Genomic DNA, 24,337 nt, shown 5'->3' with positions numbered 1-24,337 from the left:
GATAATACTGAGCAAGATGGACCAACAGTCTGACTTCATGCAAGGCAGTTTTCTACACCCAACTTCCTCTGCCTAGTACAGGAGTCAGCAAACTTTTTCACCATGGGCTGGTCCACTGTCCTTCAGACCTTGTGGGGGGCCGGACTATATTTTGAAAAAAAAATATGAACAAGTTCCTATGCCCCACAAATAACCCAGAGATGCATTTTAAATAAAAGGACACATTTTACTCATGTAAAAACACACTGATTCCCGGACCGTTCACAGGCCGGATTGAGAAGGCAATTGGGCGACATCTGGCCCCCGGGCCTTCGTTTGGGGACCCCTGGCTTAGTATGTAATGCACCAGCTTACTATAGCAACTGTGGGACAAGAAATAAGCAGGAGAGAGAGAGAGAGAGTCTATGGTTTCCCAATTCAGCATCAGCACACTTTTAAAGCTGTGAGACAATTCTCCAAGTTGTGATCTGGCATAGGCGTGCCTGGCGTGCCCTGGTCCATGGGGTCACGAAGAGTCGGACACGACTGAACGACTGAACAACAACAACAACAACTTTGTAAAAACGGGATTTGTTCTCCGTGAATTTAAGAAATTGATTTCCCATGGCAAAGGGTGGTGGATGTTGTTTTCAAAATTGTGAAAATAAGGCTACATAATCCCACTGGGAATAGGAGTTGTATGGGGCTGGAAAAGTCAAGGCACTAACAATGTGGTCCCATGATCAATTGCAACTCACCAGTATCACCCTCTGCCTGGAACTGCTTCGTTGTTTCCTGTATAACAGCATCCCCATTTCTTTACTTTCAAGGTGACGTTGCTCTCGTTTGCTACAGAATCAGAGCACACATTTCTAGACTATATCAAAGGAGGGTGAGTAGATTCTCTTTCTGCACACATTGGGTGTTTGGGAGGGGATATGTGCAAGCAGAGCGCCACTGACTGTTTCTGTGCTGAACAAAACTGAGTGTCTTCAAGAGGAGTGTCAGGTCTGAGTGTCCTCTTTCACTCTAGAGATGCTGTACTGGCAGGATGTAAAACTATTTGCATACAGTAGACTGGGGGGATGAGGGAGAGATTCAGTTTAGTTTGCATTTGAAGGCGAATGTATCAAATTTGCACTTTCTGAAACCATAGGCAAACTGAAGCACAGCTATCATTTATAATTTGCACTTCTCCAAATGCTGTGATGCAGTTCTGCAGCCAAGCAATATTTACAAAAATAGTAATAAATGCATATATTCGGAGCTAGTGTGCATAAAAAAGCAATATGCTAGTGAAAATAGCATACAGAAATGGATTATATTAGGGGGATATCCTTGCAAAAATGTGTATGTTAGCCATTACTGCACATAAAATGTGTTTATTCCAAGAAATTGTCATAAACAATTGGTGATGAATTTTTGAGTGTTTATTTTTTATATAAAATAATAATAATAATAATAATAATAATAATAATAATAATAATAATAATAATAATTTATTTGTACCCCATCCATCTGGCTGGGTCTCCCCGGCCACTCTGGGCAGCTTCCACCAAACATTAAAATACATTTAAAATATCACAGTTTAAAAACTTCCCTAAACAGGGCTGCCTTCAGGTATTTTCTGAATGTCAGGTAGTTGTTTATTCCCTTGACTTCTGATGGGAGGGCGTTCCACAGGGCGGGTGCCACTACCAAAAACTGAAATTGCTGCAGAAACATGGTGAACCAAATTTTAGATAGCAAAAATGAGACGCTGAGAGAACTGAAATTGACAGGTCCTTCTATTCCTACTGAAGACAGAACTCTATGTATTACTCAGGATCTTTAATGTCATGATAAAATTTTCAGATTTTCGGAACATAGAATCTCGATTATGAGCTGTGAATTTTTAAAGTGAATTCAAATTTCTATCTCAGAAGTTCCAGTTACAGGTAGGTAGCCGTGTTGGTGTGCCATAGTCAAAACAAAATAAAAAATTAAAAAAATCCTTCCAGTAGCACCTTAGCAGCATGCGACGCATGCACCATGCGTCGCACGCAGCAACGCCTCTCATACGCATGACACATGCATCTCTGCATACGACGCACAGTGCATGTTTCGCATGCTGCGCATGTGTGCCACACCACTTCATAGAGGCGCTGGCAGGCGGGGCCCGGGCAGGCCCCGGGGCAGAGCAGCCTCGCTCCGCGGCTTGCTCGCAGGCTGCCAAGCAGGTTTGCAAGCAGGCTGTGGGCAAGGCTGCCTCGCTCTGCGGCTTGCTCGGGGCCTGCTGGCGGGGCTCCGCTTGGGCGGGGTGGGGTGGGGTGCACCAAGTGTCACCCCCCCTCCCCTGGAAGCCAGGGCGCCCTGCCCCCATTGCCCCCACCTCACTACGCCACTGACTATAGCTCCTCCTTTCCATGAAAAATAAGTTAAATTGAGAGATTGCAACTAACCCAAGCAAGCTTCAACGCAGTGAGGTTTTGAACCCAGTTCTCCTCAGTTCTAGACTGACATTCTGAGCACTACACCAAGCAGGCTCTCTGAACCATCACAGTGACATCTTATTCTGTAACAGCAGTGTAAACTTTTAGTCTCATGTCAGTAAAGGTAAATAACCCTTCTAGCAAGCAGGTGCATTTTATATTCTCATGAGATTAAGTTGGAACTTCTAGGGATTTGACCAAAAACCTAAAGGAAAGTGCACAGTTTGCAGAGCCATGAAGTATATACTGTATATACTTGAGTATAAGCCTAGTTTTTCAGCACATTTTTTGTGCTGAAAAAGCTGGCCTCGGCTTATACTTGAGTGAGGCGGGTGGCGGGGGCGGCAAGAAAGAAGCCCTTTCTCTCCGCTCGTGCCGCCACCCGATCTCCCCAGTCAACCATTCCTTAAGAAGCGTACAAGAACAGCAGTTCTTTACTCTCCCCAGGCAGCTTGTTCCATTCCTGAACTGCTTGCATAAATGCAAACTTGGCAAAGGAGGAAGAGGAAGGAGCAGCCCAAAGGGCTGCTTTCGGGCTGCTCGTTCCTCCTCCTCCTCCACAGCGGCAAAGGTGAACCGCCTTATACTCGAGTCAATAAGCTTTCCCAGGTTTTTGTAGGAAAATTAGGTGCCTCGGTTTATATTCAGGTCGGCTTATGCTCGGGTATATACGGTAAATTGCATCACAAAGTTCCACTGATGGAGTCTTTGCTAACAGATAAAATTCAACTGATCTCCAAAAAGAAATGCGTTAATCTCCTGGGATTACATCCTTCCGGGGGGGGGGGGGGCAGAATGGCCTGTTATAGAGAAACCAAAGCACATCAAAAATAAAGTCAACTGCTGCCGAAATCCCATAATGGAGAAGAATGAAAGATGGTTAACAATATCAATGTGCTGGGAAGGAAGGTATGTGTACTTGGGAAGATGCATGAGGAAGAAAAATAGAGTCAGCCACCCATCACCTAAACATGTTGGTAGTCTGGAAACTTGCTGCAAATAAGAAGGACATCCTGGTCTGGAAAAGACCTTTAAGACCCAAGCAACTTAAGAGTAGAAGGCGTGGCCCAAATAAGGAATGGTTAGATCAGCAGAGATTGGGTCAGTATTTTCTGATCTCATCTTAGAGGATAGAGCCAAAAGTGGCTGCTTGACATAGGCCTCTCAGAATCAGTGTTCATGAAAAGAAAAGAGAAACTCGAACCAATTTTACAGCACTGTCAGACTCCTGGTGGCCGTCTGTCCTGTCAACAATTCTGTTTGCCCACCCCTGACAAGTTCCCACATAATTTGAGTATTAGGGATTATGGTTTACAGGCAGAGCTGAGTGCTGGTTTCTATTTAGAAATTAGGCGCTGGACATGATGCTCGCCTTCAGAGGTGGGCATTTATGTTGGCTTTGCCTGTTCCAGCCGTCCCGGAGTTACACTAGCTCAGCATCCTCCTTGTGTGAGAACGCAACACTTGTCCAGTCACAAAAGATTCTGCCAGAGATCAATTTGCGCCTCTCGAGTGGCAGCAGACTCCGGGAATCAATACAAGTTCATTCAGAGCACTTAACAACAATCAGGTTGTTAGGCCTTTATTAACTTGTCAGAAGAATTCCTAAAAGAACAAGATTTAGATTTGATTTTTTTAAAAAAGCTTAAAGGTCACAGAGATTTCTACAGTTTATTCCGTAACAAAGCAGAGTCAGAATTGTTCATCAGCAAGCAAACACACGTTCTTTGGATTGCAGAGCATGGCATTCCCATCCGTTGAAGGCCAGAGCTCTATTACCTCTCCCACATAAGGAATTAAATGTGTTTCCTCTTGTAACATTTTAATGGGCCAGAATTCTATCAATATCATCTCAAAATAAGGTATTTAATTATGCACCAGTTTAATAGCTTGTTAATTATTCCTTTCCTTTCACTGAGTCACCTGCCCTCTCACTTAGTGGGGGTGAACTGGGATTCCCAACAGGACTATTTTACCAAGCTTGTTTCTTTTATATATATATTGATAATTTTATTTATGATTTCCATTTATATACATTTCAGTAGTAGTTTAACAGTAAATCAAACATTTCAAAACTCGACTTCCTTTTTTATCATAATTCCCTGCATATATGAAGTTATGTTAAATCATTCTTTTATTCATCTATTTTCATATATCTATATTTTTTAAAACTGCAGGTTATTACAATAGTCCTGCCAGTGTTTTTATCTGTTTGCAATTTGATGGTAAATATTCAATATATTTCCATTCCTTTATAAGAAGTTTGTTATCCTGATTTCTTATTCTTCCGGTAAGTTTTGCCATTTCTACATAATCCATAAATTTAGCTTGTTTCATTCACAAACTGGTGCTGGAGAACCATTAGTCATCTAGGCAAAGATTCATTTTTCTTTTTTACTTCTTTTGCAATACTTTAATGATAGGGAGTATTTTTTTTATTAGTATTGAATTTACACTTAGGTCCAGCAATATGTCTATCAGTTGCCTTCAAGTCCTGCTATTGGACTTCCCAGTAGCTTCTTAACAGACAATGTAGGAAACAAGACGATGGACTACATGGAGCCTTGCAAAAGCTGGTTTCTTATGTCCCTGTGTTCTTATCCTCAAATCTCCAAGGAAATACCATACCATTGCCATTTAACTCCAACCTTCTTAAACACACACACACACACACACACACACACACACACACCCTTTTATAGGTAGGTAGCCGTGTTGGTCTGCCAAAGTAAAAAAAAAAAAAATCCTTCCACCTTAGAGACCAACTAAGTTTGTTATTGGTATGAGCTTTCATGTGCATGAAAAAAGTGTGCATGCACACGAAAGCTCATACCAAGAACAAACTTAGTTGGTCTCTAAGGTGCTACTGGAAGGAATTTTTATTTTTATTTTTATTGTTTTGTTTTGACACCCTTTTATGCCCATGTTGCCTGTATGTGTGTGTGCCTGTGCATTATATATAGTGGCAGATGAGGATCACACTCCATGTATCTGCACTAGTTCTGGTACCTCAATGGATCTCAGAACCATAGCTGTCAACTTTTCCCTTTTCTTGCGAGGAATCCTATTCGGAATAAGGGAATTTCCCTTAAAAAGGGGGGGGAAGTTGACAGCTTATGCTCAGAACATCAGCAAAACAAAAAGTCCTTGTCTCTGCCTATCTAACCAGAAGTTTAAAATGTTATCTTCCATTGACAGCCGCATTCTTTCATTACAGTGGTTGCACAACATCTGAAGCAAGGGTCTGTCATGGGAGCAGCTGATATTGACTGAGGGTAGGAGATGACAGGCTTGGAATCTCATCTGAGAAGGCTGCCAGAGAAATGTCTGCAGGCAGCTTTTTCAATCATCCCTTTTATCAGCACTAATGTTAGCTGTCCTCTAAACCACTGTTCTTCATCCACTGGGATGGAGCCCAGAAATGGGACTTGCTTCGTACCAGTCCTAGTAAGACAAAGAAAACATAATGTATAACTGATGTGATGTGCTGTTAGCGAAGCCACTTGGCACAGTCACCTGACATTTATAACTATTGGTTTATCATCAGTTACTGAAGACAATGTAATGCAGCAATGGTGGAATCCTAAACTGGCAACTCTGTACACCATGGGTAGGCAAACTAAGGCCCGGGGGCCAGATCCGACCCAATCACCTTCTAAATCCAGCCCGCAGACCGTCCGGGAATCAGCGTGTTTTTACATGAGTAAAATGTGTCATTTTATTTAAAATACATCTCTGGGTTATTCGTGGGGCCTGCCAGGTGATTTTACATGAGTAGAATTGTGCTTTTATTTAAAATGCATCTCTGGGTTATTTGTGGGGCATAGGAATTCATTCATTCCCCCCCCCAAAAAAAATATATAGTCCAGCCCCCCACAAGGTCTGGGGGACAGTGGACCAGCCCCCTGCTGAAAAACTTTGCTGACCCCTGCTGTACACCATGGGCCAGCAACATGGCAGCCACAGGTACAGAAGTGTCAACAAAGGTTTTCCCCACCTACCTCCCACCACAAAATGAGCTTGAAAGAAGCCTTCTTTAACCAATAGAACAGTTACTCCAGGCCTATGTCGAATCCAAAGAAGGTTATACTGGGGAAGGGAGAGGTGTGGTGCCCACAACAACATATCCATTTTGCAATGTGTCCATGCCCCCCCCCAAAAAAGGTTGGTGACCCCAGATGAATACACTTAGGAGCCTAAAGCCCCATAGTACTTGGTTCTGAGGGCCTTCTCCATAGTGGCACCCGCCCTGTGGAACGCCCTCCCACCAGATGTCAAAGAGAAAAACAACTACCAGACTTTTAGAAGACATCTGAAGACAGCCCTGTTTAGGGAAGCTTTTAATGTTTAATAGATTATTGCATTTTAATGTTCTGTTGGAAGCCACCCAGAGTGGCTGGGGAAACCCTGCCAGATGGGTGGGGTATAAATAATTTATTATTATTATTATTATTATTATTATTATTATTATTATTATTATTATTAATTCCAGGGGCATGCCTAGGGGTTGGTGAGTTTGGCACCCAGCAATGGCACAGGGCCAGGGCCCCTCCAAAATCACACCTCTCCACTCTGGCCCTGAGTAACTAGCAGCCTGCCTGCCCACCTGCAAGTTCCTTGGGCTGCTCCTGGGCTACTGGGCACATCTCCTCGCCTAGGGTGCAAGGGACAGGTGGTGCCAATACAGCTCCTTGCCAAGGGCGCAAGGGAGCCTAGGTATACCTCTGCTCAGTTCTGTGTTGATGTGTGGGGATTTGGGCTGCAAGTTCCTTAACAGTGACCCATCATCCGGGAAGGAAGAATTTCATATTTTTCAGCGTAATGCTGTGCCTCTGAAGAAGATAAAGTGGCTGGGCTGTGGTGCGTACTGCATTCATGCCCTAGTTTTCAAATAGGCTCTGGGGAATCATTGAATTAAAAGAAAGATGTTACAAGGGAGCCTCTCAGCCTACTGACTTCCTGCAATGAAAAGCAGCGTGTTTGGTCTGTGTATTAATTGGGGGTGTTTTACCAACCCTCCCTTCTCATATGTCAAGAGCAACGGCACTCTAGCCAAGGTCCAGTGGCTCCAGCAGAGGACTCAGAGAGTTCAGTTTTGTTTAACCTTGGTCAAGTCAACGAGAACCCAGGCAACACAGTTTGCCTGATTATGGTTTTGTAGTCTATCATTTGGGGTATAAAATGTGTGTTATAATGCCAGCTGAAAAGTTAGCAGGATTTGGTCAAATTGGCCTCATTAGACGAAAACTGACCAGCAATGTTAGCTTTACTCACAGCTTCAGAAGTTTCTGGGACTTGGAGCTGTTGCAGTTGGGAGGAAGGGAAGCAGCCGAGAAATGTGCAACCCTCTTACTCTGGGTGGCCTAGAAGAATTGAGGCTCCACATCTTTAAAATTCCCATTTGGCTTCTACTGAACTGATAAAATGGAAGTGCAGAGAAAAGCTTGCCATGGGATTAGCTCCTTTGTTTCCCCCTGGAAAGATGGGATTATGTATGAAGAAACAGACTTTTGTTTTTCAACCTGAACAGTAGTAAAGACACAGGGTTAGGGAGCAATCCCAAGCAGATGTAGTTATGGGGGGTGCTGGATGAATCCCCCAGGTGCCAATAAGAGGATGCTCACTTTCTTTGCCTGCTGCATTCCTCCCCATAGCCTTTCTCCCCACTGCATCTAGCCCTAGCTAGGCTCCAATATTATAAATTAACCCAGCTATGGAAAAAAACTGAGGGTGGGAGGGTTAGGTAGAATGGGAAGAGGATGGATGGTTCAGCACCCCCATCCCTATAATGCTGCTTTACTGTTTTGTGGTGGTGACACATTTTCAAAGGCAAGAGCCTGCTGCTCTCACATATATTTGAGAGACACCCCAAGGCCGTGTCAAACATGTTTTTTTCTTGGTTTCTCGGGAATCAGTGCCAACATGCAGGAACTCTTTAACACCCAGTCTTGTGTATGTTTACTCAGAAGTAAGCCCCCACTATGTCCAGTGGGCTTTGCTCTCCAGTGCAGTGCAAAAACCTAAACATTGTCTACATAGGCTGTTGAGGATCCCAAGGAATGTGATGCCACTCTCTGTCATGTGTGCCTGTTATGTGGGTTGAATCCAGTATTAGTTCTGCTCAGAGTAGACCCATTTATATTGATGGGCAATACTAACTTTGGTATCAGTTACAGGTAGGTAGCTGTGTTGGTCTGCCATAGTCAAAACAAAAAATAAAAATAAAAATTCATTCCAGTAGCACCTTAGAGACCAACTAAGTTTGTTCTTGGTATGAGCTTTTGTGTGCATGTACACTTCTTCAGTGTGCTATGGTTTTCCCAGTACTAGTAATGTACGGAAGTGAGAGCTGGACCATAAAGAAGGCTGATCGCCGTAGAATTTATGCTTTTGAATTATGGTGCTGGAGGAGACTCTTGAGAGTCCCATGGACTGCAAGAAGATCAAACCTATCCATTCTCAAAGAAATCAGCCCTGAGTGCTCACTAGAAGGACAGATCCTGAAGTTGAGGCTCCAGTACTTTGGCCACCTCATGAGAAGAGAAGACTCCCTGGAAAAGACCTTGATGTTGGGAAAGATGGAGGGCACAAGGAGAAGGGGACGACAGAGGATGGGATGGTTGGACAGTGTTCTCGAAGCTACTAACATGAGTTTGGCCAAACTGCGAGAGGCAGTGAAGGATAGGCGTGCCTGGCGTGCTCTGGTCCATGGGGTCACGAAGAGTCGGACACGACTGAACGACAACAACACTTATTCAGATACAGTGTGCATGCACACGAAAGCTCATACCAAGAACAAACTTAGTTTGTCTCTAAGGTGCTACTGGAAGGATTTTTTATTTATTTTTTACTTTGGTATGTTAATTCCAGGGAGTCTTCTCCAAGTGGAACTTAGTTGGTTAAAACCTTGTGATTTTACTTTTGAACTGTTTTGTTGTTTTAATAAAGAACTTTGTCCAGGTTGCCTTCGGGACCTTCCCAACCTGACAGCGAATTAGGTGGAGTCCATGAATAAAATAAAAAATATAGAAACATGGGTTGCTCACAGAGTATGATGTGGCCAAGTGTGTGTAGAAGGCACATGGCAGCATAACCTGTCTTTTTGCATCTTCTCTCAACTCTAAAGAGAGAGATTCAAAAACTGAATTCAACTCTGAATGATTACAAAACGCAAGGTTTGTGAGAGACAGATGGAAACAGAAAGGATCCAGGGAAGAGATGGATAAGTGGTGTTCTAGACATTCACTTGGGTTGGTCATTCCACTCAAAGGTTCTGAGCTAATCAAAATGCTTATAGATTTATCAATCTGACTAAGTAATGTGAGATGTGACATTTTTTCAGGACGCAGATCAATTTCACAGTGGCCATTGACTTCACAGCTTCCAATGGTAAGTTTTTTTACAGCAGATGTCTCGCAGAGCTGCTGCTAAGTTTTTGTTCACTTGATTTCCCAATGTTTAAATAATTATTTTTGGAGATGCACGTATTTATTGAAGTTGTTAAATCTACAGTGCAATCTACAGCATGTTTTCTCAAAAGTGTTCATTGTGTTCAATTGTATGTCTGCGTAGGACTGTAGCCTAGAGGCATAATACCACATGTGCCTAGTCAGAAATAAGTTATATCACTTTCGCTGCAGTTTACCTCTGAGTAAGTGTGTTGTATCTTCAAACTTGGAATGTGGGATACATCTTAGGAGCTTCCTCTGTTCCTAAGGCTTCATGCAGACCTCATGAATGCCACACTACAGCCTACCAGTGAACCAACTACAATTCATTCTCTCTCTCTCTCTCTCTCTCTCCCCCCCCCCTTTGGCAGGGAATCCCTCTCAGTCTACTTCCCTTCACTACATGAATCCATACCAGCTCAATGCCTATGCAATGGCACTGAAGGCTGTTGGCGAGATAATCCAGGACTATGACAGTGACAAAATGTTCCCAGCACTTGGGTTTGGAGCCAAAATTCCTCCGGATGGGCGTGTGTCTCATGAGTTCCCCTTGGTACTGACACCTTCCTTGGAATCACACCAGCACTCAGAAGCAGCTTCTTATACTTTGCCTCAAATTGAATCCAGTGGCAGGCAAACAGGACCCACCTGCCAACATTCCCTGATGAAGGGAAAATCCCCATGTTCTCCTTCAGCAGGAACTTTTCACCAATAGCAGAATCCTTAAATCTTTAAGAATAAAATCCTAAACACGTTTGCTTGGGAGCAAGCCCCATTAAACATAGTAGGACTTACTCCTGAGCAAACTTGAATAGGTTTGCACTATGCACCTTTGCTTTCCCATGTGATGGTCTCATCCTTGAAGGCTTACCTGGCAAGGAACATCTGAGAGTCCTGGGGCTGACTTAGATAAGTTTGGGGCTGGTTTAGGATTCCTCAACCTCAAAAAAAAAAAAAAGTTTGAGGCTGGTTTCTTTGTCCCTCTTTGAAAAGTTGACATGAGCTTCAGATGCAAAGAAAGGTCATCATTTTCATTTGCTGTTGCTGTCCCTCTGAATCCCAAGAGGCAGCTCCCTTTGCATCAGCCTAATATCTGATTGGTGACATTTATTGCACTCCCTTAGCTAGCAGTTCCTCTAGCCAGTGTATTGATCTCTGCCGATGGTCATCCATCAGCTGAGCCAAACATTGAGAATGGGGTGGACAGTGGTGGAGGAAGGGGGTGCAGTGGGGGCGGTTCACCCTGGGTGTCATCCCAGAGGGGGGGTAAAAAAAAAAAACCGGGCATATCGCTGCCACACCAATCACCCTCTGGGTGGATCAACCCGCCCCGTGGGCAGATTGCCCCACCCCCAGGTGCATGGCATGTGCGCCACTCCAGGCGACCAAGCAGCTAATTCCGCTGCTGGGGGTGGGGAATCAGCCACTGTGTCTGAGGAGCTTTCACCCTAATTGTCTCTCCCTTTCTCTCCTGCAGAATGGCAATGTTGACAATCCTCATTGTAGTGGAATAGAAGGTATCCTTGAAGCCTATCACCAGAGCCTCAAGACCGTCCAGCTCTATGGTCCAACTAACTTTGCACCGGTGGTTAACCACGTGGCTAGGTATGTCTCATCAGTGCAAGGTATCGTCACAAAGCATGACATTTGCTAGCTGTGGTTGGAAGTGACCCGCAGGTACTGAGAATGCAACTCCTATTCTTATGGGCAGATTTGGATGGCTGATGACATTCTGGTAGTTTCTTACAAACCACGTAGTGAGATAAGTGTTATCACACCAGTGTAGCCCATAGCTGTCAACCCTCCTTGCTGTTTCCCATGCTATAATAAGGGAATTTCCCACAAAAAAGGGAAAGGTTGACAGCTATGGCGTAGCCTAATGAAAATCTGGGTTGTAAAGTTCTTACTTCATAACAATACCAGGAAATGGCAGGAGAGAGCTGGAGAGTCCTCATGGCTTGCAAGGAGACCCTCTCCAGAGCCCAAAGAGGACATCAGTGATGGCAGAGGAAGCCCCAAAGAGACTGGAGGTGCAACAGGGCTTTGTTTAGACTGCTCAGTCTCCCCGCCTAACAGCTGACACACACGGAAGCACAGCAGCAGCAGCCACTTCCCCATGCAGCCTCCAGCCAGCCCCAGAGCCTCAACTCTAGTTGAAGAGAGAGTTGTTTGGAGGGAGAGACAGTGGGAGAGAGAGAGAGAACAGGAGAGCAAGATAAAATGGGCATTTAAGAGGCTTTTAAATAGGCTTTTTCTAGACGTTCCTCACTTTATGTGATTTCACTTATGCGAGCGGGGGCCCAGAACATAACCCCCGAATAAGTGGGGGATGCCTGTACTTAGCAAGCTGCCACCAGACTGAAGCACTTGGGCATTTGGGGCTGCAGAATGTGGGATGTTTGTTTGTTTATGCTTTTCAGGTTTATACATTTCACTAATTTTACAATCATTTTAACCTTTGAAAGCTTGACTTCCTTCCCCCTCTTTCTGCGGTTCCTTAAATTTATTTTTAAAATCTTCTGCATATCCAAATTAACTTAATTTGCTTTAAATACGTACTCTTATAAAACTGCAGGTTATTACAATAATCCTGCCAATGTTCTTATCTGTTTACAATTTATCTGTAAATATTAAATAAACCATTTCCATTCTTTTATAAAAAGTTAGTTATCTTGATTTCTTATTCTTCCACTCAGAGTGGCTGGGGAAACCCAGCCAGATGGGCAGGGTATAAATTTATTATTATTATTATTATTATTATTATTATTATTATTATTATCATCATCATCATCATCATCATCATCATCATAATCTTCCGGTAAGTTTCGCCATTTCTGCATATTCCAAAAGTCCCTTTCCTGGGACTTCTGCTTCTTTCCATTTTGGGGCAAGTAACATTCTTGTTTCTATACAGCAGGTATGTCCAACAGGTAGATCATGATCTACTGGTAGATCACTGGACATCTGTGGTAGATCACTGGTAGATCACTGGCTCCCCACAAAGAAGCTCAGCAACCTTGGCTCCCCTAAAAAAAGCTCTACATCTTTGCCATGAAGCCCCCAAAACAGGGCTTTCCTTCCTTAAAAAAGCTCAACAACCTCGACCTGAACCCCCCAAAAGGGGGTAGATCACAGCCAGTTTTTTTTTTTTTTTATAAGAATTTATTGACATTTTTACTTATAACAACATACAACCTTAACCACACCTACATTTATACACATACAAAACAAATACAATTACACATCTATTACAAAAATTGCCATGATTTTTCTTCTTAATTAAACATCTCAAAAAAAAATTTCTTTTTCCAATCTTGACAGTTGACTTCCCCTGCCTTTTCACCTTCGAGTTTATATCCATAATCTACTTTTTAACCTCTTCATTTAAAAAATTAAACTTAATTATATATATAAAGTAAAACATTCATCTTAATCTTCATCTTAATCTTAATCGTCTTAATCTATAAACTTAAACCACTTAAATTGACTTTATTTATACTACATCCTCATCAATCCTCACAAATCGTCCTCATCAAATCTATCTCTTCTATCCTTTGAACTGCTGCTAATAACATAAAAACTTGAAATATCTCTTTTCATGTTCAAACAAATAATAAAACAAACTATTGTTGACAGTGTTCACCCTCCAATTTCAAAATACCATAACAGATTGCTTTAGATTTTACTTAATACTTCACCCCACACCCCCTCTGTCCATTCTTCTTCTCCTGATGGCATCAGCACTGAACTTCCATGCAACTTCCCTCTCCCAACGTCCACAGATCCAGGCACAGTCCAAAGCTCTCCTTGCCACGAGCTCCGAGGTATCCAACTCTCCCTCTCTCAGCTTCTCCGGTTCTTTGTAGCATTCCTTTTCTTCTTGTAAATACAATAAATAAAGATCACAGCCAGTTTTTAACTCTGTGAGTAGATCGCAGTTTTTGGAAGTTGGCCACCCCTGCTATACAGTTTAGGTAGTTCTGTCCCTATAATTCCAAAAAGGAAAGCTTCTGGGGTTTTTATTCATGCTATTTTATTTTTTTTTATTTTTTTTTAATGATTTTTATTAGTTTTGTAAGATTTATAACAAAGATAATTTCATAAAACATTTAAACAAAAGATAATTTTAAGGGGGGGGAAGAAGAAAAAGAAAAAAGAACAATAGGTTCTTACATTTGTAAATTGTTTTTACATTATTTAGGTGACTTCCCTCAGTCTCCCCAGCTGAATATCAGGATCATATCATTGTCAAGCAGTTACAATGTATCAATAACTTAACCATTAAACTTCATATACTGTAAACATCTTCTTAAACCTAAATCTTAAAAAAGAAATAGCAAAAACCTATAGCTACTTCCTAAGGCAACACTAAATACTATAATACTTATTCAGATAAATTTTAAATTTCTTCCAATCTTCTTCCATCGACTTCTCCCTGGTTGCAGAGTCTTCCAGTCAGTTCAGCGAGCTCCATAAAGTCCATCATTTTCATCTGCCATTGATCTATTGTAGGTAGTTCTTGGCTCTTCCAGTTCTTTGCAAGCAGTAGCCTCGCAGCAGTTGTGGCATACAAAAAGAATGTTAAATCTTTTGGGGGGTATTTCTTGTCCTACAATTCCCAACAAAAGGCTTCTGGGTTTTTTTTTTAATAAAAGTGTATTTTAGCACTTTTTTCATCTCATTATAAATCTTTTCCCAGAAGTCCTTAATCTTGGGGCACATCCACCACAAATGAAAAAAGTTCCTTCTTTTTCCTTACATTTCCAACATTTGTTATCAGCTGTGCGATACATTTTTGCCAATTTAACAAGTGTCGAGTACCATCTATACATCATCTTCATAACGTTTTCCTTCAATACAGTACATGCAGTAAATTTAATACTTTTCTTCCACAATTTCTCCCAGTCATTTAACATAATGTTGTGCCCCACATCCTTAGCCTATTCTATCATGACTGACTTCACTTGTTCATCCTTTGTATGCCATTCCAACAACGAATTGTACATATTGGAAAGATTTTTCACTTTTACACCTAACAATTCTGTTTCCAGTTTGGATTTTTCTGAATGAAAACCAAAGTTTTTATTGTCGACTTTAAAGACTTCATTGATCTGATGATATTGCAGCCAATCGTTCAAATTTATTCATGCTATTTTAAACATCCTTTTCAATTCATTATATATCACTTCCCAGTAAGCTTTAACCTTACTACAAGACCATATGTCTTTCAGAATGTGGGGTGTTTAGTTCAGAATTCAGACCACCCTGACAACACTCCTGCCTCTGTTCCTAAATTCACATGTTCTCCTCCCAAAACTCAGGTACGCTGCAGCTGTGCAGGACGGTTCCCAGTATTTCGTTTTGCTCATCATCACTGATGGCGTGATATCGGACATGGCCCAGACAAAAGAAGCTATTGTCAATGTGAGTAGCACAGATTGGGGGGGGGGGTTGTCCCAGGAGTTCAGATCTGCCAACAAACAAAACTGCACCTGCCAGGATGGGGAGTAAAATAGTTTCAGGTAGGCAATGTAATATGCTAGAGAGTTAAGATCCTGGTATTTATTTCAAGCCACGGGGGGGGGGGGGATGTAGCCACAGCACAGGTCCATTTTCCCACTGCAAAAGGTCAAACATTAACTAGCCCCACAGGAACTCCACATAGGAGCACTAAAGAGTATATTTTTAAAATGCTGTTCCTTCTTTACCTTGTAGCCATTTCTGCCCTCATGTTAACAACATGACTGATACAGCACTTCTAATTAGATTTGGAACTCGCATAGTGCTTAACTTAATTAGTAACCCCTGCACAAGCCTATAAAGTAGACCCCCATTTTAAAGATGAGGAGAACCAAAGCTAGCAGCAAGCTTAAAGCTTGGGTTGTACCAAAGTCTTCCCAACTCACTCTTTTAACCACTGTGTGCCATCCTCTATTATCTCCTGCCTGATCAAAGCAGCTGATGAAAGATTAAGGGTGAGAGAAAATGACTTGCCCAAGGCTAATTTCCCCATTGCTCAGGCAGGCTTTGAACTCAGCGCCTCCCAGGCAACTTTGAGTATCAGCTGGACCACATGAACTCACAGCAGCTTCCTATTTGCACCATAATTGATTTAAGCACCCAATCACTTCTCTGGGCAATTTTCCTTTTATCTCCTCCTACCCATGCAGCCATTTTGACATTTCCATGCCCCGTGTTGTGGATGAGGGGTGCTCATTATTAAACTGTTCCAGCCCGGCCAGAGATCAGCCCCAGCAAAGAGCACACTGATGATTACACTGCGTTTTTAACAGCTAAAAACAATCAGTGTTTGCTGATGGAGAAGAGGAGGAAGCTTGATAATTGGATAAAAAGGCAGAGAGAGAGTGTGTTAAGAACAACAACAACAACAACAGAGTTCCTAAAGGTGTTTGGCAGTCAAGCAGAAAGCACAAAGCGTATCACTAGGGTCAGGGAGAGGTCTCAGAAAGGGTTGTTTCTATAAGCAAACAGAAGGGCTCAGCCTATTAAAATTGGAAGAGGCGGCTAAATAAAGTGGGCGAATCTGCTCCTTTTTTCTATGGTAGCAGCAGTTCCTTGCTAAATCAGTTGTGACAATGGGTTAATTCTGATTCTATGACTGTGTTAGTTTAGCACCGTGGAGTGTGAATCGGCTCCCGCCCCATCTCCCCCATGACAATGTTCTCAAAATATTTTGCTACCCATATAAGGATGAAGTGGAATTTTGTGCTTTTTAAAAGGTCCAAGGTCTGCACGTATAAAGTGCGAACAGAGTTAAATATACAAATATGCTGCAAAGGGGTGGGGGCTAGACTGGCAATATATTACAACCAGCGGCAAACTTAGCAATGCATTAAAAAAAACAAATCTCTCTTCATTGTTCATACAGAATATGGGAGGCAAGGGGAACTCAAAGTCCAAGTTCTGCTCCCCCTGATGCAGTTATCACAAAAACTGATTTTTGTGAATCACACATGAGGATCATATTCTCAACGTGCTGGTATGGCTAAGAGTTGCACTGCCATGGCTGGCTGGACACCCCAAGTTCCACATGTGAACATGTCATTAGGCATTTGAAATTCCACCAGTCATTATATAAATCAGTTGTGGGGAACCTTTTCCCCTCCAGATGTCACTGATCTGCAACTCCCCACATTCTTGGCCATTTGCCATGCTTGCTTGGGCTGATGGAAGTTCTAGCTCAGCAGCACCTGTAGGGCCAAAGGTTCCCCTGTCTGATGCAAATGATACAAATATAAAATTATTACACATATATCTGTAAAAGGCCTAGATCACTATAGTCTTCCATTTATAATTAGGACTGGCTTTGGTTCTAGCTTTCTTATATTTCTGTACCAAAGGCAAGCAACAGCTGCTGTGTTCCCACTTCCCAATATTATTTACCTTTAATGCAAATATTCATAACCAAGCAGTGCTAAAGCTAGCCCAGGAGTAGGGAATCTGGGACTCCCCAGGTGTTGTTGCATCCCTGACCACTGGCTGTGCTGCCTGGAGGTGATGGGAGTTACAGTCTTGCAACAGACTCCCCATCCCATCTCTGCCCCCACACAATCTATGTCCTGATTTCTGACACATCACTTTGCAGCTTTCTGTTTTGAATTCATGCTCTTGTTTTCTCTCTTCCTCTCCTTCCCATCTCAACCCCAACCCTCTGCCACACACATCTTTCTTTCTTCCTTCTTTCCTGTTGACTCCCAGGCTGCCAAGCTTCCTATGTCCATAATCATTGTAGGAGTTGGACAGGCTGAATTTGACGGTAAGAACTTTTGTGCAAACAGTCATGAAATATGAGGACTTTCTAATGCTTTGGCTGAAAGGCTGAATCCTAGGCTCCTGCTACAATGGCAGCTGCTATCCCAGGGGTTAAGGCCAGTATCAGATACTTGCAATCTATGCTTAGCCAGCAGCAAAACCAACAGCACCATGTCCAGCAATAGGCACTAATATACCAGTGCTGATAGAAACACCCACAGCAACTGTGGTATCACCCACTCACTGCAGCTTTGCATACCAGCGATGACACTGGATTAGCCATTCTCAGAAAATAGAAAAACATATTGTAAATAATGCATTGATACCATCCAACCAGATTCTTATCTCCCCCATCTGGCTGAGTTTGGCTGGTGAGTGGGGCCACCCACCTGTCAGTCACCAGTTAATCCAATTTTGCCCACATGGTTTGAAATCAAGCCATGCAGGCAAAGGCACGGTGCTTTGCAAGCCCTGGCATAGTGCTTGCATAGTGCTGTGTGGCACATTTTGCAAGCCCCAGTGTTCTGCATGGGGGAAGGACAGTGCCTGCCAACCCCCTTTAGGCCCAACTGCATCTCCACCTGCAGAGGGTAAGTGGGCATGGTGCCAGCGGCAGAGGAAGCCTCTTGGACACCTGGGACAGTGCACCCAGGGGCAGGGTGAACCGGCCATAGGGGCAGGGTGCCCGGCGCCCCTAGTAGGGGTGTAGGGACGGGGTGTGCAGCACCCTTAGGGAAGGACGGGATGGGGGCACCCAACAGCTGGTTGGAGGCAACGGGTGGATATTGTGGAGCCTTTGGGCGCCTGAGATGCATTGCTTGGGCTCGCTGCAGGCCCTGTGGTGAGTGCCGCCTGCCATTTTGTCACACACACCCCTCAGTGCACCGCACCTACTGCGCCCACCCTTGCTACGCCCCTGCATGGTGCTCCTTTGCAAGCAACATCCATGCAGAAAAGCCACTTGAAAAGAAGAAGGGTGCTTCTTTGGGTGCAAAGGAGAACCAGTAGAATTAACTTGACTGCTCTTGGTCAGGGGGATGTAGAGCAACATTTCCTCCCCACCCCCCTGCTCCTGGCTGAATGTTTACTTCGGGGGAAGTCCCTCCTCAAAACTACTTTAGGGCTACAGGTGGTCCCCAGGTTAGCTCAGGGCAGGTGACCCTGATTCGGGACCCCTGCATCCATGACACTGGGCAGATAGGGGCAGCTGTGCACAGCCCTATAGTCACTATGGATTTGCAAATATTCCCATAGGCATTGAATGATGCATGATTAGCCCAGTGTGATATTCAATCGTACCTTGGAAGTTGAACAGAATCCATTCCGGAAGTCCGTTCAACTTCCAAAACATTCAGAAACCAAAGTTCGGCTTCTGATTGGCTGCAGTAGGTCCTGCAGCCAATCAGAAGCTGTGGAAGCCACGCTGGATGTTTGGCTTCGAAAAATCATTCGAAAACCAGAACACTCACTTCCATTTTTTGATCATTCGGTAGCCGAAACGTACGAGTTCCAAGGCGTTTGGCAACCAAGGTACAGTTGTATGCAGAAAGTGCAGCAAAGCAACAGCTAACCTTCCTCATATATGTGTTTATGCCACCAATTGCAAACTCCATGCCTCAGATTTGACAGTCCCCGATGCAAAAAATAAAAAAGGCTGAAAAGTTGTATAGTGAACTCAACAGGTAAAATATAACAGATTAATTATATCTTGCAGTGAGCAATGAGAAACAGACATTGATAGGGCCATCAGTAGAGCAAATTACAATATGCGAAATGAAAATTGAAGGTGCTTTTCCTGCTTGCTCTCTGAAAGAAGATAGTGGAGCTCTTTGCTCAAATTGCCTTTTTCGGATAATGGAACAGCTTATCAGTCCTGGCATAGAGGAGTTTTGTGGGCCTCCTGTAGTCTTTGACTCCTTTGCGCCCTTACTCATGCTATGTATGATTAACCCTCCTTCCTTCCATTCATCCCTCCGCACAATGGACAGCCATGGTGGAGCTGGATGGAGATGACATTCGAATCTCGTCCCGTGGAAAGATTGCAGAACGTGACATTGTCCAGGTATGCTTTTTTTAAAAAAATAAAAAATAAATAAATCATGATCTGCTTTGTGTGCCAGTCTTGTTGCAGAACAGGCAAGAGCTGAAGAGCCTCCGTGCTTCTAAGCTGACTTGTGTTTGTCAGTGTGGGGGTTTTCAGCTCACTTTCAGTGTGTGAGGAGACCCAACGGTAGCTGTTACTCTGCTTTCCTGGCAGGCAGTGGAGACTTGTTGAGTGGAAGGAACGGCGTGCTGCCCCACCAACCTTGAACTTGCCCTCAGACCACCCCCACCTGCCTGCCTGCCTGCTTACAACCAACCCAGGGGATGGCACTGCCTGCCAGCTTCCTCCTTAGTCTCAGGGTTGCCAGAACTCAACCGGGAGGAGGAAAACTAGGACAAAACCGGGGCAAGTTGGCTCTGCCTGTGGTTGGCTCTGGCTGCACCTACTGTTGCACTCCCCTACCTTCCAGCTCACAAGTCCTAATGGGACACCAGTCACCACTACCAGCAGATGGGAGGGTGAGGTTGGTGTGGTGTGAACACACTAGCAGAGCCAGTTTGACATCTTTGCACTGCACTGACTTCCCTGCCCATCCTAGTAAGCAAGAGCAACGCACCTGCTGGCAAGCTAATATAATGGTTCCACTGCACCAGGCAAATCATTTCTGATCCACACTGAATTGAATGTGCCAAGACAGGGTTCTCTGAGTTACATAGTTCCCTAGCTCCAGTTGTCTTGCATCACTCTGAATATGCACCTGGATAGAGGAAAACAAGCTGCCAGGGATGGGTGAGAACTATTGCCAGGGCAACAGCTTGGTGACGGGGCACGTCCTCACACACAGAACGTGCCAGGTTCAATACTTGGCATCTTCAGTTAAAAGGATGATAGGATAGCAAGGTGTCATGAAAGACCTCTCAGGTACATACTCCAGAGAGCTGCTTCCAGTCAGCTTAGACTGGCCCAGATTCAATAATAGTGTGTCTTGATGCAAGGCAACTTCCTGTTGGACTATGCCGAAATGGCAAAGCTGACCAGAAAGCTCAGAAAACAAGAAGACAAAAACTTCCCATTCAAGAAAGAATGGGAAAAATTATAGTTTATTTAGGAGACCATTGTAAGCAGATGAAAACATTAACAGGATTTTAATAACACTTACAATTTAACAAACACTATGGACAATATGGAGAGAGAGAGAGAGAGAGAGAGAGAGAGAGAGAGAGAGAGAGAGAGAGAGAGAGAGATGAAATAATATGCACTTGAAAATGTTGACAATAGGACCCATGGAAGCCTGGAGATTCAGAGAAATCTCTAAATATGATGATCTATTTGGTATTGTTATAACTTTACTTTTGTAAAATCAAATAAACACTGTTGTTGTTTTTTAAAAAAGAAAGATGCAAGGCAACTTCCTATATTTCTAATATGTATTTAATTCTGTAGCCCACCCCCTCCTGAAGATTTGAGGTGAGCAACAATTAAAAGGCATAGCCTATCAAAAGAGTTTAACTTACCAGAGAGCAGCAAATCCCATTGCAAACTTGTTTCCCTATCAAAGCTGAGGAGGTTTTGGCATGATCTCTGCCTGGCGAACTGCTCGAGTTTTGCCACCTGTGATCTTTCTATACTAAATGCGGTCCAGCCTTCCTGGATCAGGGAAGTCTCTGTTTTAAGGATATATATTGCCTTTTGAATGATTTGCCTTTCATGCCTTCGATATACTGTTCTCTCTCCCAGTTTGTCCCATTCCGAGATTACATTGACCGCACAGGAAACCACGTCCTGAGTATGGCTCGGCTGGCTAAGGACGTTCTTGCTGAGATCCCCGATCAGTTCATCTCCTACATGAAGGGACGCGGCATCAAACCCAACCCAGCTCCACCTCCGTACACCCCCACAGGCCACACCCTCCAGACAGAAATCTGAACGCCAGGAGAGTAAAGCAGCACTTGAGGCAGCTGCCTACAAAACACAAGTCACTCTCTATGGATCAGCTCTCAACTTTCTGCAGGCAGACTGACATCCAGGCAGTGATCACACCACAAAATGAAAATCTACAGTGTACTCTTTTCTGCAAAAAAAAAAAAAAAAAAAAAAAATCCTCTCTGAGAGCTGGTTTATTGCTGCCGTTCTGGCACACCGATGTGCATCGTTGGAAGGACAGACCAGCCGTGAAACCTGGGGGAAATAAGGGTTTTAATTTCATTGCATTTTGTTAAAGGACAAGCCCTGTTGTTGCCAAGTTTCCTCATTTCCTATTTGGGGAGATCCAGCCTGTCTTGGATAGTCCTCATAAGAAGGCACAGGTCATTCATTCCTGTGTGGTTTGTGTGATGAAGCAGCCCCTTTCTCCATGCATCTTCCCTTGCCCTACCCCTTACAGCTGAATGATTTGGGGTCTTCTTCTTTTTTAAGCCCATGTATAGTCCAGCTGCCACCTCAAGTCTTCTGACACTTCTTCCCCGCTTTGTAATGGCTCAGCTTATGGATTGACCTGGCAGGCTGAATATTGTGATCAAGTGACCGTGTGATGTCGTCTCTTAATGCTGCTGGTGTTGCTGCTGTTCCTTGTACTGCATCCAGTCCCTAAATTGCTTAATCCCCCCCCCCCTTATTCTTTGTAAATCTACTTTGACAAATATTTGTGCAGGCCTGGACTGTTTGTTCCCTTGCTTGTTTGTTTTTTGTGACTCTGTTAAGTCCCTTTTGCATTTTTAAAGCCCTGGTTCTCAGCTAATTGCTGTCTAGATTTGATATCTGAGGGGGCATTATTGCACGGGGCATGAGAGAGAGAGAGAGAGAGAGAGAGAGAGAGAATGAATGGGCCTTGTTTTTGTCCTCTTTGCAGTTCTGCCCATCAGAGTGATAACTTACAAGTGGTATCCTCAGTCGGGATGATCTTGAAGTTTCGGATTCAAAAATGTATTCATAGAGTGACGGGAAAAGTTACTTCCCAGGGTTAGTTATAGGTGGGTAGCCGTGTTGGTCTGCCATAGTCGAAACAAAATAGAAAATTCTTTCCAGTAGCACCTTAGAGACCAACTGAGTTTGTTCTTGGTATGAGCTTTCGTGTCACACGAAAGCTCATACCAAGAACAAACTCAGTTGGTCTCTAAGGTGCTACTGGAAAGAATTTTCTATTTTGTTCCCAGGGTTAAGTAGGAATGGGCATAGCTCTTTCCGCTATCCCTGTGTTGCACTTTGGTATGTCCTTTCTTCATTTCAGCCTTTGCAGAACTTGGACCTGCCATATAAAAACTCCAGCTTGGCGTGGATCACAAAACCTGCATATAACTCTGAAAGCTGCTCTCCCCACCTGGCACTATCCAGATGTTTTGAGCTGCAATTCCCATCAGCTCCAGACAGCACCCGATGAGGCTTGTAACTCAAAACATCTGGCAGGCAGCAAGTTGGAGGAGGCTGTTCTAAAGGAGTGGTGACCTACCAGATGTTGCTGGACTCAGCTGCCATCGTCCCTGACCATTGGTCATGCTGACCGGGGCTGACAGGTGTTGGAGTCCAACATGATCTGGGGGATCACAAGGTCTCCTGCTGTGCTCTGACACAAAACCATACTCAGACTCCTAGAATTTTCTCAACTCTCCCCTGGAAAGCCTCTATAAAGCTTAGCGGGGTTTTGTATGTTTTTAAAAAATTGTTTATGTACATATTTATTTCAGTTTATACCCCTGTCCTCAACTCAGGGCAACTTAGCTGAATTTAAAAGTACCTCTCATTACAGAAGTCTCAGCCAAGCAGATCTTTCAATCGTATCCCTTTTAAAACCAGAAATTCTAGACAAGTGCCCTTTTCTGATTCTGATTCACTCATAGATGTAGCCCTCGCTCTTTTATTTATTGTTTATTTATTTGATTTATTTATTAAATTTGTATACCTCCCTTCACCACAAGATCTCAGGGCAGGTCGCAGAATAAAAATACAAGTAAATAATTAAAACAAAAACAAAATAACGCCCCTCCCTTCCCACAGACACATTTATAAAGCTGTGGAATATTAATCAGCCAAAGGTCTAGTTGAAGAGAAATGTGTTTGCCTGGTGCCCTAAAGTATATAATGAGGTGCCAGGCAAACCTCCCTGGGGAGAACATTCCATAAACGGGGAGTCATTGCAGATAAGGCCGGTTCTCGTGTTGCCACATTCTGGGCCTCATGTGGAAGAGGTACACGAAGGCAAGACATTAGTCCTGCCCATCAACTGCCCCACCTGCGGACATCAAAGGGAAGTAGAGCTGTGTGTCATCAGCATATTACTGGCATATTGCCCTTTGCCACTTCCTCCTTATTCCACCACCCCTTCACCTGTATTGTCTCTCAGTATTCCAGATCCAATTCCCTTACCCTGATCACTAACCAACCGTACTACCAGGGTATTTCATTCTCTCTCGCATATCCACCTTCCAGAGCAGCACTGATTCCCAAGGGTACGTCAGGGAGCTGCCACCACTATGTGATGATAGGTAAGGTGATCCTGGAAGCTGTTCAGGAATCTCCAGGGCAGAAATGGGGAACCTGTGGCCCTCCAGATGTTGTTGGACTACAGCTACCATTGTGCTTCACCACTGGCAATTTAGAGGCCCCCTGGTTCCCCGCCCCTGTTCTAG

At 43.7% G+C, this 24,337-nt stretch overlaps 1 protein-coding gene across 1 annotated transcript in view; it reads left to right on the top strand.

Annotated features, from left to right (window-relative positions):
- LOC117048537 (copine-5) overlaps window positions 1-21,794 on the top strand; it is a 130,127-nt gene extending 108,333 nt beyond the window's left edge. Inside the window, exons 14-21 of the mRNA XM_033152491.1 lie at window positions 810-871; window positions 9,793-9,839; window positions 10,270-10,451; window positions 11,376-11,503; window positions 15,220-15,322; window positions 17,618-17,675; window positions 19,660-19,733; window positions 21,453-21,794. Of these exons, the coding sequence (XP_033008382.1) occupies window positions 810-871; window positions 9,793-9,839; window positions 10,270-10,451; window positions 11,376-11,503; window positions 15,220-15,322; window positions 17,618-17,675; window positions 19,660-19,733; window positions 21,453-21,641 (843 nt within the window). The 3' untranslated portion in view covers window positions 21,642-21,794. The remainder of the gene's footprint in view (window positions 1-809; window positions 872-9,792; window positions 9,840-10,269; window positions 10,452-11,375; window positions 11,504-15,219; window positions 15,323-17,617; window positions 17,676-19,659; window positions 19,734-21,452) is intronic.
- Window positions 21,795-24,337: the final 2,543 nt, after the last annotated feature.

The sequence above is a fragment of the Lacerta agilis genome, chromosome 6 (genome assembly GCF_009819535.1).
Source record: "Lacerta agilis isolate rLacAgi1 chromosome 6, rLacAgi1.pri, whole genome shotgun sequence".
NCBI classification, from domain to species: domain Eukaryota; kingdom Metazoa; phylum Chordata; class Lepidosauria; order Squamata; family Lacertidae; genus Lacerta; species Lacerta agilis.
The sequence above is the reverse complement of the archived record's forward strand: the minus strand, read 5'-3'. Positions and strand labels throughout refer to the sequence as shown.